At 37.1% G+C, this 22122-nt stretch overlaps 1 protein-coding gene across 5 annotated transcripts; it reads right to left on the bottom strand.

Annotated features, from left to right (window-relative positions):
- Positions 1-220: 220 nt before the first annotated feature.
- LOC105045247 (sucrose nonfermenting 4-like protein) lies at positions 221-20946 on the bottom strand. Of its 5 annotated transcripts, none has more exons than XM_010923463.4 (13): positions 20027-20944; positions 19305-19392; positions 18619-18804; positions 12430-12492; positions 12198-12257; positions 10283-10399; positions 5387-5521; positions 5040-5184; positions 4730-4903; positions 3558-3621; positions 3399-3468; positions 570-687; positions 221-497 (listed from the first exon to the last, which is right to left on the bottom strand). In XM_010923463.4, the coding sequence occupies exons 1-13, from the start codon at positions 20149-20151 to the stop codon at positions 406-408; spliced, it is 1437 nt and encodes a 478-aa protein (XP_010921765.2). In that variant the 5' UTR covers positions 20152-20944; the 3' UTR covers positions 221-405. The 5 variants fall into 5 exon arrangements, with proteins under 5 accessions (XP_010921765.2, XP_010921762.2, XP_010921763.2 ...); XM_010923460.4 differs by having other exon boundaries at positions 12358-12492; positions 20027-20943; XM_010923461.4 differs by having other exon boundaries at positions 10310-10399; positions 12358-12492; positions 20027-20942.
- Between the last annotated feature and the right edge of the window lie 1176 nt (positions 20947-22122).

Below are 22122 nucleotides of genomic sequence, written 5' to 3'. Positions count from 1 at the left end.
TCAATCAAAATAATCTAATTCAACAGACAATTAGCATTTGGATGACATCAAATTCAGCCTCATCTCCCACTTTCTAATCTACCCCTTTTTTTCTAGGTCCCTTTTCATTGGCAGCATGCAGAATTCAGGATAGGGTCTAATTTAATCATCCAGGCCAGCAAAAACATATATATATATATATATATATATATATATATATATATATATATAGAAATAAGAATTATGAAAAATTGGGGTAAAAGAAAATTCCTCATTTACAGACCTCTCGTGGCCTTCTCAACAGACACCAGGCTCTAAACCAATGAGGCCAAGAGGAATAAAATGAAGACAAATATTACCATTTGCCCGGTAGGCCAATGATGAGAGCACAAGACAGTACAATCAAAAGTTACTTGATGCTCGAGGTTAACCAAGCAAGAATCTGAATACATCACTCAGCGAAATAATGCCTTCTACACGCTTGCTTCCAGCTTCCACGATGATAACACGCCGGACCCCTAAAATCAAGGAGCACAGCAAGAATGATATTACAATTGAGAAACCTGAACTTTCTAAAGACAAGATGTTACCAGGATTTGCCAACCGCTCCATCACTTTCTGCAGAGTATCAGAATGAAGACACATCTGGCATCGCTGCCCATTGAAGAATCCATATGGAGCGCTTGCATCTTGTCCAAGTTGCAGTGCCTGAATTTATCACACACGCACACACAAACACACACACACACAGAAGGGACAATTCAAATTTTCATTCATTTAAGGCATGGTTGAGCACATGCCCTTATAGATTCAGAAGATAAAAAGAAAGTTCTCACTGGTGGTTTAGTTATTTTATTTTGTTATTAGGGTGAGTTTTCAGCATTTGTTTGTGCAAAAATTGAGAAATGCAGACAATAAGATAAAGCAACTCAATATAAGAGGGTGTGTGATAAGCAAGGTTCGCAATGTACCAGGGATATTATACCGTACTAGTACGGAACTAATACTCAAGACGAGTATCAATACACCGAACCGACTCCTATATCTAGTGTACCAACACTTACCAATATAGTACCGGTATGGAATCTAGTACCAAATAATGAACTTCAATGCTAAGGTTTAAAAAGCATGGAGACCAGAAAATGAACCTAACGAAATCCTAATCAAACTAAAACTTAAATAACCTAATATAGCTTGGACCTTGAATCATTTAGACAAAATAAGACTTCTTAAACTCAAAGGTTACTAAATGGCTCATTTTAGTATTGAAATGACTAGTTAAAAGTCAAATGACAAACTTTTATATAACATTTGGCAAGTTGATTGGCCATCTTAAAAAAAGAACTGAACAACCGGTCGTTTGTCTGGATGTCATCGTCCTTATTATTTTGATCAGTTAGGCCTATTTCCATAAAAGGCTTGCCAAAAACCAATACTATGACCCATACCGATCGGCTACTAGTGCGGTACGGTATGATTGCTAGTATGGTACGATATGGGTCTTTATCGTGTTGTGCCAGAGCATACCAAAACAAGAAGAGGAGGTGAGAGGGGGGAGGGAGAGGACAAAGAGGAAAAGGAGAGGGAGAAGGGGAGAGAGAGTGACAGAAAAAGAAAGAGAAAGGCAAAGGCAGCCAGCGTTGGCCTCAACAAAGGAGGAGAAGAGAGGAAGAGGGAGAGGGAAGGAAGAGAAAAACCTAACCCTAAACTTAACCGGGGAGCATCAGAGAGAAGGGGAGAAAGATAGAGGGGGAGAGAAGGGAGGGAGAGAGAGATTGATCGAGAGTCCTACCCATTTGACCATGCTTGTTCACCATCACCATCACACAATCTCCCATTGCTATCACCTCGCATGGTTTGATCAAGAGAGAAAGGGAGGGAGGGGAAGAGAGAGAGGGAAGGATAGAGAGAGAGAGAGACAGGAGGTAAATCGAGCGAGATTGGAAGAGGGGACTAGGGAGGCCTTGAAATTTTATTAAAGACCAAACCTTCCGGACCACATGAACCATTACAATTCCTAACTAGTCCGGTTCAGTAGGGTCCGAACCACTTGGTTCGGCTAACCTTGAGCACACTCTTTATACAATGACTCATATGCCATAAATTAAATAAAAATTGGAATAAAACTTTTTATCAATAGAGGCCAAATGTAAAATAATAGTCAAGTTAGGGGCAGACCTCAATTTTGTCTTAAGAAATAACATGGATGGCTAATAATTCAAAAAAGTCACTTGATTGACCCATTCTTTAGATGAAATTTACAACAAATATCTAACAAATACAAAGAAATGCCTAAAGAACCCTAAGGCCCATATACTTCCACAGGACACCATTAGAGCTCCTCACTCATTGTCATAGCAATAACCCTTTAAAACTATAAAAGGGTACATAATTTGATTCTTCTTGTATTAAAATTTTTCACTATTCCAATACATGATAATTTTGGACATTCAATCCTGATCGCAATAGTACAAAAATATCACATACTTCATTGAATCCACTTTGAGCTATTGAAAGTGGGTGTCCCACACAAGATCGGTGGTTATATCCCGCACCATCCGATCCAAAACGTACCAGCTGTACCGAAGGTCGACCAGGACAGTTCCAGCCTTTAGATTGAAAAACCAATGAGGGAGGGGGATGGGGAGAACAGAGGGAGAGAGGTTGGAAGGGAGAGGGAGAGGGAGGGAGAGAAGGAGAGGGTGTCAAAGAGCACGAGAGGTAGGAGGAGGGAGAGAGGGCTTCCAAAGACCTCTATCCTCCATGGTGCCAAAAGAGAGGCGGAGCCCTTGTTTCAAAGGAAACAAAGGCTTCAACCACTTTATTTATTTATTTATTTATTTTTGAAATTTTTTTAAGAGAAGTCAGCAGGTTCTACTAACTTTACTTTTTTGAAGTTTTTTTAAAGTGAAGTCAAAAGCCCTCTCTCTCTCTGTCCCCCCTCCCTCGGCCTTTCTCTCTCTGCACCGTCCCCTCCCTTTCTCTCCCTCCCTTCTCTCTCTACATTCCTCTTTTTCCTTTTCCCTCACCCCCTCCCTCCACCTTTCTCTCTCTCTCTTCACTGCGCTCTCCCACACTCTCCTTCTCCCTCCCTCTCTTCCTGTCTCTCCTTCTCCCTCTCCCACCCTTATCGATTCATGCCAAAATGGCATAGCACGATACCGTACTGCTGGCCTACCAATATGAGTACTGATTCCAATACTACGAACCTTGGTCCAACAACTGAATCTTGTAATAGTGACATTCACACTATTACAAAATATCTTTAGGCTACAGAATCTTAACATTGATAGTTTGGTAAAGAAAAATATATTTTAAAATGCATTAAAAAAATATCCAATTGGCGGATAATAAGTCAGAATAATTAATTCAAATGCATTTTTCCCCAAGGTTCAACAAAAAGAAGCATCGGCATATACCTGGTGAATTTGCATTTCATCAAGGTGAATCTTTGCATAAGCTCTATCTTTAGCCAAAGCTGTAACATCACTGGGCATAAAATCACCAAAGCTTTTGCATTAAAAACAGAAAGGGAACGACAACATTACATCCTCACACTAAATTGAAGTATAGGGTACCTTCTAGAATATGTATCCAGCAAAGAGTCATTGTCATCAACTATTGGTATTGAACTAACTCCAGCTGTGAAACCAATAAATACAGTAGCATAAGTCCAAGATATTTGGCGGGGAGAATAAAAACATGAAATATGCACAGAAATAGAGATGATCATCTATTTGGAAACAACAAAAACAAAAAATAAGTATCCTTTAGCACTTAAAAAATAATACTAGAGATTGCATAAAGACTGTTTGTAAGGAATTTGTATTTGCTTTCAAGTGATGTATGAGATGGTTTATAACAGCCAAAGCATACCTCTCAAAACATCTAGTTGATCTGCTAAGAAACTCAAAAAGATGCATCCATATAACAAACCTATTAAAAATTTCATCCACAAAAATTTAATTAGTCATTTTTAGTATAAATAATGAGTCATGTTTGGCTCTTCTATAACTGTCATTAGGTTCTAGTTAGGCTAGTTTGGTGAGATCTCCCAAAGAATTACAGGTCATCCTCACATTTACAAGTTCTGACATTCCTAGCAGCTAGGCAAGCCTGTAAAATTGAAATTTTCTAAAAGCAAAAAAAAATAATGTCCAAGGACCCTAATAGCAGGAATTTTCCTGGTTAGGATATTACACCTGCTTCCAAATCTCCTTGGAAACTCATCCTCACTCCCACTTTCTAAGCATTTTCTTACTGTTTTGTTTTAGAGACCGCTTCCACGTACCAGCACCCAACATGCTTCCAGTAACTAAGCCAAGACCAGAGTTGAGACTTGAGAGTCACATTTCTAGCTATTTGCAATAATTTTGAGAGGTTCTTAACCTAGGAATGCAAAATCAGCTTGGCTCTTATCTTGTTTTTGCCAACAATAATCTGCACACAATGTGTTAACAACCCAAAATATAGCAGACAAGATGTTAGAAAAACTAAGAGAAGAGAAGAAACAAAGAATACAAATGATAGAATGCTTGATATGCACTTATTTGCACAAATGCACAGCATGAAATAATATTTCAACTTTTGCTTTCAGCCCAACGAAAGCAATGACCACGCATACATAAAACACTTATACTAAGTACCAAAGCCCATGATAAAGCAAATAGTAACTACAATGTGTTTGTCAAGATCTAATTACAATCACTATTTAATTCATTTGATTATCAAGAATTAAAGAGAGTTCCACCTTGCACTAACAGAGATAGGGCAGCACCAAGTGTCGCATTGGGTCTCAGCATTGCCAACAGTCTCCCATTTGATTCCCCAATTTTTGGGACCCATGTGCCAAAAGGAATAGTACATATAGGTTGTTGCAAAATGGGTAAAGAACCAGAACAATGCCTAAAGTACCTGCAAATACCTGAAAATTAAGATACCAGCACTTCTGATTACATCAATGATATGGACTAAATGAAGCTTGTATATAAGCAACACCAAAAGAAATTCCAACTATAGGTGCAAATGATCATCGACAAGGGAGACAATATAGAGCTTACATTTGAGTATTCCTGAAAGGGATGCGATATGCAGCAGCTGAGGAAACGACCCATCCAATGATGATGAATGAATGATTGGAACAGTCGAAACCTCATTTTGCAAAATCTTCAAAGCAACATCTTTCAGTGAATCAGAGGGGCCAGCCTGCAGATACCAAGTACATTCAATATATAGATCTCAAGATGGCATTTACAAAAGATGGATGAAAAATGGCAAAGAGGCATGGTAGATGTAATTTCTTTTCCAAAAAAGAGATATATTTAAGAGGCATTATGTATGCCACTGAATTGCAACCACACCAAACCAACTTTTAAAAGCAATAGAAAGGAATCTCATGGGAACTTACATAGATTAGCCGCCTCTGAAATGTTCTTCCACATGGATCCATTTGCCTACTGAGTTGTTGTTTTGCCTCCTTCCAAGCAGATATTGTGTGAGTTTCGAGCTCCTCCTCTGTTAGATTTGAGCCATGATTACCAAGCTGCAAAACGTTACAACAGTAAGATATTTAAGAACACATATTAGAAAGATCTGTGAAAAATATTACAGGATAATGAAAAGAAAAGGAAGAGAGAGAAGAAAATGAAACCAAAAAGGAAGAAAAGAACATTCACAGAACTATGCAAATCCAATCACTACCAACTAATGCAGCAAGATTGTTATAGATCACACTAGATGTGCAGCACACATCAGAACAAAAGACAACTGAAATAATGGAAGCATGCATGTCCAAACAGGAATGAGCATAACATGACCAGGTTGAAGGCTGCCACAATGCAAAACTAGACTAAGAAAATAAAAAAGTTGTTAGAAACTTAGAAGACCAATTTTTTCATTCTACAATCATTTCTTAGTACTTAAGTTTGTATCATAACAATCATTAAAATAAACCCTTATCGATGATAGATTATTTTTGACAAAATAATTTCAGTATTACTGTATTGCCAAAATGGTGCCCAACATCAAAAGATTAAATCTTGAGAAGTTATTACTGCTAATTACAAAATAGATTTATAAATATCACATGCAGACCAAAATTATTACAATACCTTTAGGAATCTGCAAAAGAAAATAAACATTTACATATAAAGTTTTGCATATTTTCAATTTAAGTATAACTACATGGTTAAGTTAAATAAACAATTTTTAACAAGATCAGGAAAATGATTTAACAATTTTTTTTTCATATGAATTTATTTCAACCAAGTTAATTTAATTTTCCCATTCTATGAGAAAAAAGCCTAGATTTGTGGATAAGTTATTGGGTAATAGAAAGAGAATTAAGAAACAATTTGAAGCAAAAAATGATGCAGCCATAGCATATTGTTCTGAGATAGCTACAATGTTTGTTTAATATGGTACCTCAACAAAGGTAGGTTTTTTCAATTGATAAGTCATTTGTGAACAACTTGCATTTGACTCAGCAAAAGATCACTAACACTAGTAATCAAGCTAAGATGGAGCCAAGGGTCTAAGCTCGAAAAAGTTTTGAGGTGAGCTTAAGCAATGGCCACCATACCAATGTATACTTTTGTATATTTCATATTAGCATCATATTGGACCATAAATATTTCAACTGTCTGCTTGTCTATTTCTTTATGATTAAGGAATATTCAAGCACTGAGGTGCAAACTACTGCAACTGGTAAAGCCATTCTGGTTGGTACCACTGACCCAGGTTGAGTCCCACCATCACCAGATTTTCAGCCTGGTGTGCTCCCATTCTAGTTCTCCATAATAACAGTTACAACCTCTTTAGGTCAAACAGTCACAACCAATTCTCAATAAGAAACGCAAGGGGAATACCTTGGAATTGATGTGTTTCGGGTCTATTGGTCTACTAGGTGACATCTTGCTCCAAATATCTACAAAGGGCATGGGACTGCAAAGAGAATTGTGAAGTCTTTGCTCCCAAAATTTTCTACTTACGGTTCTGCACCTGTTTTCTGATCCCTTCAAATCTCACTCTAGCACGTGCTTCCGAGGTGCTGCTAACTTTCAACTATTTTGACCGCTCGATATCTCCACTCTAGTACCCAAATCTGCTTCCACACCTAATATCAATCACGTAACTTAAGTTGGAGCATTTGATGTGCCATTGTTAGCAGCTCATTTATGAGCATGATATTGATCAGTGCAAGCTTGAGATTAGAATTCAAGTCAAAACAGCAATAAACTGACAAAGCTCAACAACCATCAATACAATGCAAAGCTTGAGCTGGACCAGGCTTGCTGACATTCAGCTCAAAATCACCCCTAATCAAAGATACTCTCACTGGAGTGCAGCTTAAAAAAAAATTGTGCAATGTTCAGATAGAAACTTGAATGTATGCAGTAGAATTGATAAAGACAAAAACGAGAAATTAGTGGATATTAACTAACGACCACCCATGGGACGAGCGAACCAAAATACACAGAAAAGGAGAAAATCAATTCCATCGTTTTGCCTAAGGATATACTCTTAAATTCACAAGATTTTGACTCAGAATTTTTGGATGACATATTAAAAGTGCCAGCATCTTGAATGGTTATCAAGCCTGTTCTTTATAGGTATGCAAATGAAAGTAGGATGCATGGTAACCTAAGAACTGCATGAAGACTCAAATTGTTCCACAAACCATCAGCTAATGAACTAATACTGCTCCTGATAAGTTCTAACCAAGGGTACTCTTAAAGTAATTACAAAGAGGGATTACGAGCATGTAACTGCATGTGCTACCAATTCAAGAATAATAGCAGATAGAACTGCAACATTAATAACTATAACCATAATCATCCAGCCTTATCCCAACTCCCAAGCATATAGTATCAACTTCATATATCCTCATTCACCGATAGTTCCTATCCAGAGCCACCTCAGATGTGATTCCAAGCTTTTGCATATCTTTCTCACACCTTGATCCATGTCACCTCAAGTCTTTCCTCCTACATCCTTCAATAGAAATTAAAGTATCTCTTCTTATTGGAGCCACCTTATGTCTTTGTTGAACTTGCCCATACCATCTCAAGTAATTTCTCATCAATTTTCCCTTAGTTTTTGCATTTACAACAGCTCCTCTAATATCCTCGTTTCTCAATCTCCCTTCTAGTTTTACCACACATTCATCACGACATTTTCACTTTTGCTGCACTTGCTTTCTTGAACCCTCTTTATTGTCCCACTTTCTGTGCCATAAAAGTTGGAACATTGTAGACCTTATTGTTGCTCTATATAGAATTAAAATGTCAAAGTCACAAATCCCATATCACATACAAAAGAATCTCACGAAGAATATGTGGTTTCTTGGATAATCCAGCATGAATTGCTAATTGATAAAAGGGATTTATTACAATGCTCCTTTATCGTCCATACACCTATATATGTGAATTCATTCAAACAGTCCATCTTTAGATAAGTGGTTTCATATCTTTAAATTTTAGCAGGTGATGTCTGGCCAGCTATACAAGTACAGGTGAAAGAAGTAAGCATTTTGGTCATTCAATTGATAAAAGGGATTTACTACAATGCTCGCTTCTCATCCATACAGCTATATAGGTAAATTCATTCGAACGGTCAATCTGTAGATAAGTGGTTTCATATCTTTAAATTTTAGCAGGTGGTGTCTGGCCAACTGTATAAGTACATGTGAAAGATGTAAGCATTTTGGTTATTCAATTCAACTCGGAGGGCAGTTTACTACTTTATAAAGGGCACCTCATTCATGTCCTCAAACCCCTCCACTACTCCATCGATCTTCTGCCAAGTAATTCCTCCATCGCTTCTAGTCCATCCCATGGCCCCTAAGCTGCAACATCGTGGTACTCATCTTCTGTGCCCCATTTAACCTGCCGGCTCCCCGATGATGCTTGCTCCAATGACAATACCTCTCCTCCCATAACCACCTATCATTTCCACACTTCGTTGGACTGCCACTTCCTCTACACAAGGTCTCTCAGTCACCACCTGTTTCCATTGGCTGACAGTTATCCTCTCATCCTCAATGATCTCACCCCCTCCATGCTGCATCCAATTCATCAATATGGTTTCTAGATTGGTCCGCCATTTTTTGTCCCTGAAGTTAGTTGGGGGAAGGAGTCATTGGTGAGCAGAGGTGGAATAGTTCTGAGATTGGCAGGGAAGGGCAATGGGATTGGCAAGCAAGGAAGGGCAAGAGGGATGCCTGGTGGGAAGAAAGACTGGTCCATAATGGTATTGAGACAGCATAGCATCGTATAGAATGTTTGGAACATGGGAGCAATCGATTGAGTGTTTTCCCATTTTACCCTTTACCAAACCAATGACCAGGATTAAAAGTTATACCAACTAAAACTTAATAAAGAAGTATCATAGCAAAACCTTGATACAAATCAAATACATGGGGTGGAAAGTGAAAACAGGAGCACATGAATTAAGAATCAAGAATGGTCATATTGATGCCAATGCTAAGAATACCACATCTCTACTAATATATGCAATTGGTTTGTAAATAAATCAACAGATCCTGGCATCCTTTTATTATTTTCTTGACAGTAATGCACCAGTTTTTTTTCTTTTCCTGCAGATAAGCTCTATGGTTCAAGTTAAAAGAGCTGAACATGACTTCGGGCAGCCATGAACAGTGTTTGTTCAAGTTCTATAATAACAGAATCAATCAACAACTAATTATTTCACATGAACAGAATCATTCCACACAATCAAACCAGTCTACATAAAAAGAGTTCAACTAATCTTATCAAGAAAGGGGACGAACTTATATCACGTAAAATGAAGCTTAAGATCACGGTCTAATCTGATGGGGCTTGATGCAGCTAATAAAGTCAACTTGACCCTTGTTACTTGAAACAAGCTTAGTTAACCTTTTATTTATTAATTCTTTGGAAATGACAAATACTAGCTGTATTACCTTCCACATTAATTTACTTGAACGATGCAATTGAAGGGTTATGCTGCATATTATATATTTATGCGTCAATGCAGTAAAATCATTCCAGCAATTTTAGAGTGATGGAGAAGGAAAACATTAGGAAGCCCTATCATTCAGGCAACAAGGAATGGGCACATTATCTTGCAAACAAGTTCACAGGAATCCTTTCTAATTGAGCACATTGTATGATTCAGAACAGCTCTACAAAGAAAGCATTAATTAATTTATGAAAACCAAGCCAGTCATAATTCATAGTTAACAGAGAATAACTAAAGCAACAACTACAACTAGCAATTTTCCTGGAATAAAGAATAATATTGTCTTGGCTAAGATTAAAACCTGTGAGAAACAATGTTCCATATGCACCTGTTTCAGAATTAATATAAAGTCCAATGCACTCAGCACTCCAACAAATTGCCCCCGGTATGAGTTCCATAAAGGAGCCACAGGAATTCCCTGTAAGCAAGTTGATTTTAGACAGCGAGCATAGATGACTACTTGACAAAGCTTTGATCAATATGAAAAGGAACAATACATCAAACTTATAGTTTTTCAACAGTGGAAGAACTTGTCCTGATCTAAAGACATAATGTGCTTCATAAACATCCATACATAAAAATCATCTTGAGAAAGGCATTTAGGGAGATCAAAAAACAAGAGAAGACTAGAAAAATTTCTATTTAAGAGAGCCACTTGATTTATATGCCAAGTTTAAAATATCTTTCAGCTAAACTTGAAGACTCCTTTACAAGCATTTAATTTGCACATATTCACAGATATGGAGGCAATTTTAAACCAACGCTAGACAATTTAGAACATTTAGAATAAGGATTTAATAGAGATTATTTTTATGGGATTCAGGTGGGCTGATAGAAGAAGATGCATGGAATTCAAGAGATGAGACAGTAAGAATCAGAAAGCTAAGATAAGCCAGCCTAGAAGTCTAGAACAGAAGAGGAAACCAATGATAGGCAATGCACCATCAGACAGATGATGCTAGCCAATAAAGGACTCCAAATGGCAGATTGTAAACCTTCTAGGGCCTAGGGATTTGGAAAAAAAGAAACCAAAAAGGATGAATGCAATATTAGATATAGCTGTTATAAAAGCTATATCCTACTGTGTTAAAATTAACTCATAGAGTCCTCTGCCAAAACGTTCCAATCCGGCGGCATACTTCCTGTTGTTTTAGATGAGCAACTAGGCACCCACAAGTGGCAATGCGTAAATTGCTATTAAGTTCAACCTAGCGACCTAAGAAGCAGCTGGGACAAGATAATTAAACACAAGCACACATATTAACTGGTTTACCGCCTCTCCATGAACAAGGTTTCTCCCCTTAATGTTCAAACTTCAAAATAAATCTCTTCTAATAGATCTTTACCAAGCAATAATCAACTGCAGCCACTGTACCGGGTTATTATATCTTGTTAACTTTATATGAAAAAACAGTGGATATAGATTGGATAATGCATATTCGTATATGTACTTATACTTTGCTGTCAGATGGAATGGATACAGGTAAAACATAAAATTTGAATATCAATATATAGATCTATATTTAGCGAAAGAATATGGATAAGAGTAGGATATCAGCAATGAAACATACCCAATATAAACAGATACAAAGAAATAATCATATCTAATGCTAATGGATTCAGATTTGCCAATGTGTCCAGTAAATGTGTTGCGAAGATGTAAAGTGACCCGCAATCATGGGCCCACCAATAAATTAAAGTAACTAATTGATCGGACAGCCCCGGAGAGTACCCAACAAATCCCAACAAAGCTCTGTATCAGTTTCTCTTCAGAGTTTCCTATAGATCATGTTGCAAGCTCATGTGTCAACCTGTGGTTTGGAGTTAAATTTTCTTTCTAAAACAACTTGACAATAAATTAGTGCTAAGATCTACCAACCAATATATGCACATTATTTTTCCTCAGAGCTTGGTGATGAAGTAGGATTTCTAAATTATTTTATGATAATTATGTGCTAATAGTATCAAACATATGTTCATGGAACATGTGGATATCAGATCATTGCATTTTGCAAATCAAAGTGCCCCACACCCAATAAAAAAGTGACTATGAAGAGTCAAGGCAACTTTCATTAATGAGAAAGTATCAAAGAGTACAAACATTCCATCAGTTCTTACTATCCTACAGTCTTGCAGGTGATAGAAATTAAAACAATAAGATATAATGATCACCAGATAAAAATAGCTGGAATTCCATCCTTTAAGACTAGAGGTACCTGCTCATAGAGTATATGAAATGCGTGCTTTACAGGCAAATTAACATCAAAAGCAATGACCTGAAATCACATGTGCACTTTGAATAAGAAGATGGAAGAGTGTCAACAATAGTACAGTACAAAAACATGAAATTGTTCATTGGAAGGAAACTAATTACACCTTCCCTGACTCTGGAAGCAACTGATAGGCATTATGGGTGGACAAGAATGAAGAAATACGATGGCGAGAGACCTCTATATCAGACTCCGATATCCTCGAAGTTGTCTCCTGCAGGGCACCACCTGATGACGTGGCCTATTTGGCATAACAGAATTTGCAACAGAGAAAAGATTAAGACAATGAATCCAATAATATGCTAAGGCACCAATAGCTAATTTTGCTGATTCAACACCAATAATATCTAAAATCTAAAAACATAAAACTGGAAAAAAATATTAAATATTTCACCTTCTGGTTTCTTGCACTCACAACTGTAAGGAGATAAATAGAGAGTAGCTGAGAAGAGCACAACAATTGCTCTCATAGGCATCAACAAAAGGCCAAAAGACAGGACAATCAAAGCATCCTGCATAATTTCCACCTTTGTCTCTTCCCCTTTCAACTCTTTCTTCCCTCTCTTATAGTCTTCTTGCACTTATGGTTCTTTTATGGATGTTTTTCCTCTATGCACTCACCTAGACACTTCAAAAATGCCACCTTTGCTTTTTGGACATTGTTAACTTGGAGATTGAAAAAGTCAAGTTGGCCATATTGGATTTTACACACAACCATGGTCATTACAGACAGTCCTTATAGACTCCATCAAATTGTGAACAACTCCATCCTTTGTCCTAAGCATACATTAATTTCACATTATCAATGTAAAATCATTTACCTGTATTTTCAGTTATTTAAGTAAAATCCTTTTTACTATATACATATTTTAGAGTATGCATACATGACAATCATTAGTTTGAATCACTATTCAACACATATTTACTGAAGCGTATTTATTTATTTTAGAGTTTGGGCAACCTCCTTGAGGGAGAAGCTATGTGGAAATCTGATTCACTGCCAAATGGAATCATAGGACACACTTGGTCTTTCTGTTTGGAGGTCAATAAATTACAGATATGAGGATGAGTGGAAGGTTATCATGCACCCATCTCAGGTTCATTCATATTCTTCCAAGGGAAATAATCCTATTTTTTGTTACATATTCACAACTAAATATATTTAAGTTACTCAATATACCGCATGTATATTAAGCATGTTATGAACTTATTTGGCATAAACATGCACTTTGGGTTCACATGGAATGGCTAATGCAATGAAAAAGGTTATTTTCACAAGGCATAACTATCAATTCTTATTTATCTATTATAAAATTGACCATGGATCTATTGCTTTCATTTGGTAGTACTGGGTGTATCCATGATTCTGAGTTTCACATTACTTTTCCCAAACACATGTCAGAGCCCAAGAAATCCTATTCAATCTGATTGGAAGACAGTTTCTCAACCATAAACGAATATGTTGATCAAACCACACATTGCAATATACCAGGCCTTCAAACTCCTATAAAGGATTTATCAAAGATTAACAATATACTAGGAAAATATTTCAAATACCACACGGGGCAAGACATGCAAGGTTGATGTATCACATTTGATATCTTCATATCCTAGAATCAACAAATTACAACCCGGATTGTTCACAAATCTCCGGGCCTTCTTTCTCAGCTACAATAACTCAATAATTACCACAAGCACAAATTCTACTTTTTATGGTTGAAAGATTCTTTCAAAAGAACCCATTTTTTATGTTTACTCGTTTTATAATGAAAGTAAAGGGTTTTATTACCTCAACTCTCTCCATTTGGTAAGATTTTGTTTGCCCAAGCCCTTGTTGATAGATCAATGCCAAAAGGAAAAAAAAAAACAATCAGACTCAACCCAACCCAATTTTGGCTATGCTCAAGCTGAGGTTTTAGGTCTAGCTGGTAGAGATAGTCTTATAATTTTAGTCTCAGTATGAAATCAGGCAAAACTTGGGTTTGCTATTTTAGCATATAGCATGGCCTAGCCCAACCAGACTGTATAAAAATATATTTCCAACTATATAACAATATATTTTATTTTCATATATGATAAGTTATATATTTTATATATTATAAATTACTTATATGATATAACCTAGCTTAGCCATAGCCCACTATCATGACTTCTGCTCCCCCCCACCCCCCACCCCCCAAAAAAAAATCAAGTCAGATCCATCTGGCCAAGCCCAATTGGCCCGACTTGTCCTAGGTAAGGTGGGACGAGCGTGGCTACACTCAGCCAAGTTTGGCATCTTTAGACCAAAGACTAGGCTTAGCTAGGCTTGGATGGGTGAATTTGTCTTGATAATAGACCTTGGCCCAGCACACCTGAGAATATGCTCAAGTCTACTTATTCAAGAGAAACTAGTCCAATTCGAAATTGTAGATATTTATACCAATCGATCATAGAATAGAAATCTGATTTATTCAAATCAATCTTCCTTCCTATTAATCCGGGAGGTTCTTAGATACAAGCAATGATTCAGTTTTAAAGCCAAAGATCATAGTTCTCAAGTGAGCAATCAAAAAGACAGTAGCATTCCTCCAATGGTCATACCACCAACTACTTCTTGACAAACTCTGATACCATGATCAAATTTATAAATGAGCATCTCTCATAAAATATAAGCAACAACAATCCCTTTAAAGCCCATACTTCCATTTTTCCTACTCATGCTTGGCCTATCTTTAGGGGGAGAAAATCCAAAATATAAAGTTAGATAGCTAAACGCACCTTGAGGTGCAACTAGGGACATTCTCCTCAAAGACAAGATAGGAGTCAGTGGGGGACTTGCACTTGAATTGAAGTAGCACCTTTTAATTAGGTCCCATTGGGAATGAGACCAGTACTTGACTTATACAAATATAAATATAAATACATATATATGTTGCACTACATATATATTTATATACATACAAGATCATCTACAAGATTTAAATATAAACTTATTATAATACAAGTTAGTTAGTTTTGATTAAATACTTATATATTGCTCAAGTTGACCTTTGGGAGTGTGAGTAGTGTGTGCCTAATGTAAACTATAAAATACAACAACCGCATCAAAATTTTCAAACATACCAGGCATCTAAGATGACTCCCTAAACCATACCACCCCATCATAGCACAAACTCATCAAACTTAACTATCCAAAAACCAATGGACTATTCAAGTTTCACCACATATCTAGCTTTATTTATCCAATTTTCCCCCAAAAGAACATTACCTGCAACATTTTTTGTAAGCCTCATCATTGCCTTTCCTAAGCCATTATCCTTCCAAAAGATCTCACATATTAGGAAAGAAATATTGTTTTTTGAAGGATAAACTATTCAATAGTTTTTATTTTTAACATTACAATAAAGAAAAGCTCAACTCAAACAATCCAACTAAGCTTTAATCACAAAATAGTTGGGGTCGCCTATATAAATCCTTTTCCTCCATTTCGTGCAATTTAGAGGTAGATGTTCTGAAAGATGTTAAGATATCAAGTCCTTCCTTATGACTTCATCCCACATGAATCGACTACCTCTACCCCTCTGCATTCCTTCCAAATGTATCAAATCACTCCATATTGGTTCATCCCTCGGCCTGCGTTGTACATGTCCAACCATCTAAGCCATCCTTCTCTCAATTTATCCTTAATTGGTGCTACCTCCATCTCTTTATGAATAGCCTCATTTTTTATTCTATAACCTTTTGTATTACCATACATCCATTTTTGCATTCTCATTTCGAGTCCACTCATCTTGCACATCAAGAGAGATATAGTTTCTACATGAATTGAAGACATGGGCCCGATATCAATTTATCCTTAAGCGGTGCTATATCCATCTTTTTATGAATAGCTTTATTTTTTATTCTATAATTCCTTGTATTACCATGCATCCATCTCTATACTCTCATTTCAGCTACACTCATCTTATGGGTCAAGAGAGAAATAGTTTCTACAAGAATTGAAGACCTAGGACTGATATTAGTGAGGAGACCAAATCCCTGTGGTAGCAAGAAATGTTCATGTTGAGACACGATACACTAAGGTGTGTCCTAAAACCATCACGAGACCCCATCTTTTTCCTTCTTTAGGGTTGTTAAGCCTTGTTTTGGATTTGTTTAGATCATATATTAGGGTTGTTGTGATCTTCCTCTTTCTTCCTTTCTTCACTAAAACACCAACAATAGTTAAAAAGGAACCAGTGCCTTTTTGACTACATTTTGGTGGGTATCAAACAAGAGAATGTAGTATTTGTCATGTCCCACTTGGTACCAATCTTTACCGACGAGGTTGGCCCCCTTGTAAGTAGGCCACGAGTCCTAGGTGCATCCTAGGACCCAGTTTGTCACCAATCCAATCTAAGAAAGCCAATATAGACTAAGATAGACCATGGCCTAAATTCATAACCTTTTATATTCACCGGAGAAATACAAATTTCAACATCTTTAAACATACAACCACATATCTAAAGGTGACAACGAGTATGAACAACATTCAATCATGAAGCATCTAATTAGGTGTCAATGAAATTCAAACCTTTTGGAATGTGCACATTTTACACCATTCCCAATGCCTAATGCACATCAATGAATAATTGTTTCACATATGAGTAAACTAGTAAAGCATCTACTACTGGGAACTAAATGAATTTTTTCGTATGACAAAATTAAGAGAGTCAATCCGAAGTTTTAAATTTTGACTACCAAAACTGCTCAAATTCTAGCAATTTCAGCTACTTGTAATTAGTTTTATCCAAACTGGATCACTTTTGGCTAAAAGTATCATCTACATGACTAGAAGTCTCATTGCTAGTTTCAGTCTCCATTTTTTTTCTTTGTATGCTTGCACTTGGGTGTCGAATAGAGCGAGCCCTTTGAAGCTTAATTTTAAATATTAATTCTATGTTTAATTTTGGAACGAAAAAGGGAATATGATAATTGTTCCTTTTGGAATAGTTATTTCACAATTTTTTCCCTTTTTTGCAATAGTTTGTAGAACAGCTCAAGGCTGAGGCCTGAGAGTGCTTTTTGTTCAAACAACAAAAGAAGTAGGTATCAGTAAGGGCTTTATGCTAAGAATAAGCAATATGACAACTTCTACCCTTGGAAAAGTTAGCATAAGCAAGTTTGACTGCAATACCATCCTTACTACTACCCTTTTTTTTTGAAAAGATGTTTGGTGAGCATAAAGTTTGTCCTAGACCTTCTACCCACCTCATTCCCAAACTAAATGCCACCAAATTTTTGCTAAAATAGCTTAAAACTTTAAGCATGTCAGCATTATTGGAGTAGGTTTTTAAGCATGTACCTGGTTTTGAAAACCGGCTCGAACCGGGCATCGAGCCGTACCGGTGCCGAATAGGATCAATTCAAGCTTGATTTTCAGCACCCGAAAATTTTTAAAAAAGTATTATGAACCACTTGGTTCGAGCTTGAATCGGACGGTACACAGCAATTTCGAGCCGAACCGCCCGGTTGGGCTCATGTTGGACTGTTTTTATGGCTGAGATACAGAGAGGAAGCCTTCTTCTCTAGTTTCTCAATCTCTCTCTCTTTCTCACTTCCTAGCACTAAAAGCAACAGAAAAACTCTTAAAAAAAGCTGACTAAAGGTATGTTTCTCCTTCCTAGCTCTCTTTCCTCTCTTTCTCTCTTCTTTTTTTTGAAAATTTGTAAAAAATGAAAAAACAAGGAGAAATCATGTCAAAATTTCTTTTTTTGGCATGATTTTAATATATGTCGTAGATCTATGGATGATCTACACAATGACACTAAAATCATTAATTTTTGTTAAGTATATAATTTTTAATATTAAAAATATATTTTCAAAATAAATATTATAAAAAAATAAATTTAAAAAAATAACTGTAAAATCAGATTATAATCACATACAATTAAAGGTGCATCGAAGTCATATGAATATTAATTAATATCACTAAATATCAATTTGAACTTCAAAACATTCAATAATCTATAAAAATTTTATTGGACACCCCAAAAAATGAAAAAAATCAATAAAAAATTGACATGCTGGTTTGGTCGGCACGCCTACCATACCATGTGTCGGTGCAATACCGGACGATGATCGATATGGCCATCGATACCAATTTTCAGAACCTTGCCTACTGGATTGTCAAAAATACAAGAAAAAGTATTTTCAAAAAATAAGTATACCAATGCTTTAAATCCATATGTGCATGTAAAAGTGTTCATCTACACCCATATGAGTATGTTTATATAAGTTGACAATAATATGCACGTTCATTTTATGTACTTATGTACGTTGTACATGATTACCATAAATCTGCACCATCTAAAGAGAATAATCACAAAGCTGCTTGTCATCCTACCACACGTTGGAAGGTTTCATAGTCCACATCCATGTTCCTTCTGCTGTCAGGTGCCTCAGGGCTTGAGACTGCAGGTCTTGGATCAAGTTCCCATGCAAGAAGCAACGTGTTTACTGTCCCATAATTTCCCACCACAAAAGGTTGCTGCTCATCATGCCGCCATTCCCCATCAACACAGAACTTATACTACATATAAGAGGGCATGAAGAAAATGAGCTAAAGGCCCAAAAGCAACAGATGAAATATTAACACATCTAAAGTCATTAATAATTAGACACTTTTCCTTGAATGCATGTGGATACACACTAACGTGATGTGATGCTGAACACCAGACTCGGGCATCTTCAATCACATATCTGCATAAATATCCGCATGCGGTGCATATTTGCATGGATGTGTATTCATAAAATAATTCATACCTTAGCCTTATACGGTGCAAAGATGTGTTGATCCTAAATCTCAGATCTTAAATATTTCAATTGAGAATGTGAGGAAAGTAACTATGTTATGACATATGCATCCAATGAATCAACTTAAAAATCAACACATATTTAATCTATAATGTAATTAGAAAGAGCATCAAGATACCATGCACATATCATAAATTTAAAAGTAACAAGATTGATGCTAACAAAAATGAAGCATCATGAACCTAGCATTCACAAGAATAAGAACCACATGCTGACCTGGTGGACGCCGGGGGTCAAGTTCCACATAGTTTGAAATACAGAAGGACAACCTTCCACAGGAGACATCAGTATATGGTCAGTCCACCTAAGACAGATAATTCAAGACAGATCAGTATGAAGTAAAGATGAAAGAGTTATATTGTGGCAGATATACATACACAATACCAAAGCTGAGAAGGTCAAGATATGACGGAAACATGACATTAATTTTATAAACAAGTATCCTCTCTATTGGAGAAAAAAAAAAAAAAAAAGAACTGTGAACAAAAAGCAGGTTTGATATCTAGCTAGTCAGAAGCAGATGCATACATGCACATATGCATTAACTTGCATTCATATACATACATGCATGAACATATCCCCTATATAATGTATAGTCTGGTATAAAGTTACAAGATTATGACCACACCAATTTCCACTAACTGTATCAATGGCCTACACCATTTATTTACCGATGGCCCTCCCTCTCTTAGCACTATATATTGCTACATTCACATTGAACAGTTACAGCATCTATGTATACCATTCGATATTAAACCTCACTGCAGTGACAGTATATCTTAATTCAATGTATACATACATACACACACATAGATATAGATAGATAGATAGATATAGACAGATATGCATGTGTGTGTGCGCGCGCGCTAAACAAGTAGAAACATAATAAACAACACGTTAAGCACAACAGGGATGGGTAGGAAACAATTGAAACTGACCTTGTGAAAGAGCCAGTGAGAAGGACCCTTCTCCCCCCATAAGGCCATACAAACCGTGTTGGAATTAGCACCCCACCTGAGGCTCCAGTTGCATCTTGTGAAGGATTTGTCCCGGGGGGAAACATTGTTGAAATCTTCCAAGAAGCCCGATGATATTCTTCCAGTACCTCTAGTTTCTTCCGGAAAACAAGAGAATGAGTCCTCTCGAACAACTCATCTCCTGTCCCGATGCTTCTGCTCAACACAAAACTTCATGGAAACAGAGGACCGAGTGAAGCACGTTCCACTACTCTAAAAACCCACCAAGGAAATAAAACTCTATCCCTACGTTTCTTCCTGCAACGGGATCCTCCACAGATTCGCAGAGGATCCCTCATGATCACGCCTTCCACGCCAGAAGATCACCAAAATCCAAGGGACGCATTGAATCACCTATTAATCCCATAAAAATGCCACCTTTCGCACCCAAATGCCGCTCTCTTCAACTGACTCAATCGGAAAACAGCCAAATCCTATGAGTTCACCAAAACTGCTAGTTTAAATTTTCCAAACTTCAAACCCCCACAACACCATCTCGATCCAAACTCGAACCTAATCCGAATCTTGCAATCTCTCCAATCAACGACAAAAATTCAAAAACAATAATAGAAATTCGGAAAGTAACAGCGTCCACGGAGAATAATTATAAAAAGAAATTCAAGATTTCCGATAAAAAATAAAAAGAGAAAACCAGAAGCGCCCATAGAACATAGAACAAACTGAAGCCCTAACGATACTCAAATCGGGAAGCGGCAAAGAAGAACAGAGATCTTACGAGGCCGATTTCCGATTGAAATCGAGTGGAATTTTGGGAGTAAGAAGCAAAAGGAAAAATGGCGTGGAGAGGGAGAGCGAACAAACGACGGAGTGACGGTTAAGAAGCAGAAAAAGAAAAAAAAATAATAAATTCGGAATTTTCGACTTATTTTTATTGCAAGGGTAGGACACGGAATAAATAGGACGCCGCTGGCGCATCCGGTAGATCTCAGCCGCAGATATTAGATCGTGCGGTGCTAAAATGCAATCAGACGCGGGCCCCTGAATCAACGCTTGTTGGCACCAATCAGCTGTTTCGTCTTTGGGCAGTTTTATCAGATCAATGACGTAAAACTAACCCTGTTGAACCCGAATGTGATGTAATGTGGGTCCCATCAATCATGGGTGATGTTGTTCACGTGCATTTCACGTGACAGATTGATGGTTTTTTTGTTTTGTTGGGAAAGCCAAAATAAGCTTACAACAAGCACTTCCACGGCAAACCAAAACTAGCGCCGCAATCGAGTGGAATCGAATATAAATAAGTCAGATCATATATGAATTAAATTAAAAAATTTAAATTTAATTTATTTATTAAATAAATTAAATTTTAAAATTCGAATTTGACATATCTAATAGATGGTTATCAGATCTGACTTATTTACGATCTGTTTATAATTTAATTAAAAAAAATTGATCCATTTATGATTTATTTAAAAAGTTAAAAAAAATAAAAATATGCTCTCACCTCTCAATCTTCGATCTCTGTAGCTTTATCATCGTCGTGCTTTTGGCTCGACCACCCCTCAGTCCTCACTCTTTGCCCTCCTCGGCCTGACCACCCCTCCGATATCTGCAGCTCTACCCTCACCGCACTCTCGGCTCGACTAAACCTTCGCCCAACCACCCCTCCACCTCCGACTCCACCATAGAAGGCTTGATCGTGCTCTCGACCACCTCTTCGCCAATCGGCCCAACTTGCGCTCTTCGTGCCTCCAGCTCCACCCGACCATATCCTCGACTGCCTCCTGCCCTCTACTCCACTGAGATCTCTCGGTTGCCTTTGGTAAGCCCCTATGGCCTCAACATCATCTTCGAAACAGTGGCAACGTGAAGAAGAAGGAAAAGGAGGGTCGAGGGGACAAGAACAAAACCCTAGCACAATGGGGACAAGGAATTGGGGCTCGACTGCTCAGGTATTGGTGAAAATCGTAAAATACAAGGGGTAGTGTGGTGTGTTATCAACTGTGGGATTTGATGCGGTCCAATTACGCCTATAGAGTTGGGGGGTTACTTGAAAA

This window comes from Elaeis guineensis, chromosome 5 (assembly GCF_000442705.2).
Source record: "Elaeis guineensis isolate ETL-2024a chromosome 5, EG11, whole genome shotgun sequence".
NCBI classification, from domain to species: domain Eukaryota; kingdom Viridiplantae; phylum Streptophyta; class Magnoliopsida; order Arecales; family Arecaceae; genus Elaeis; species Elaeis guineensis.
This window is presented reverse-complemented; position numbering and strand designations above follow the sequence as displayed.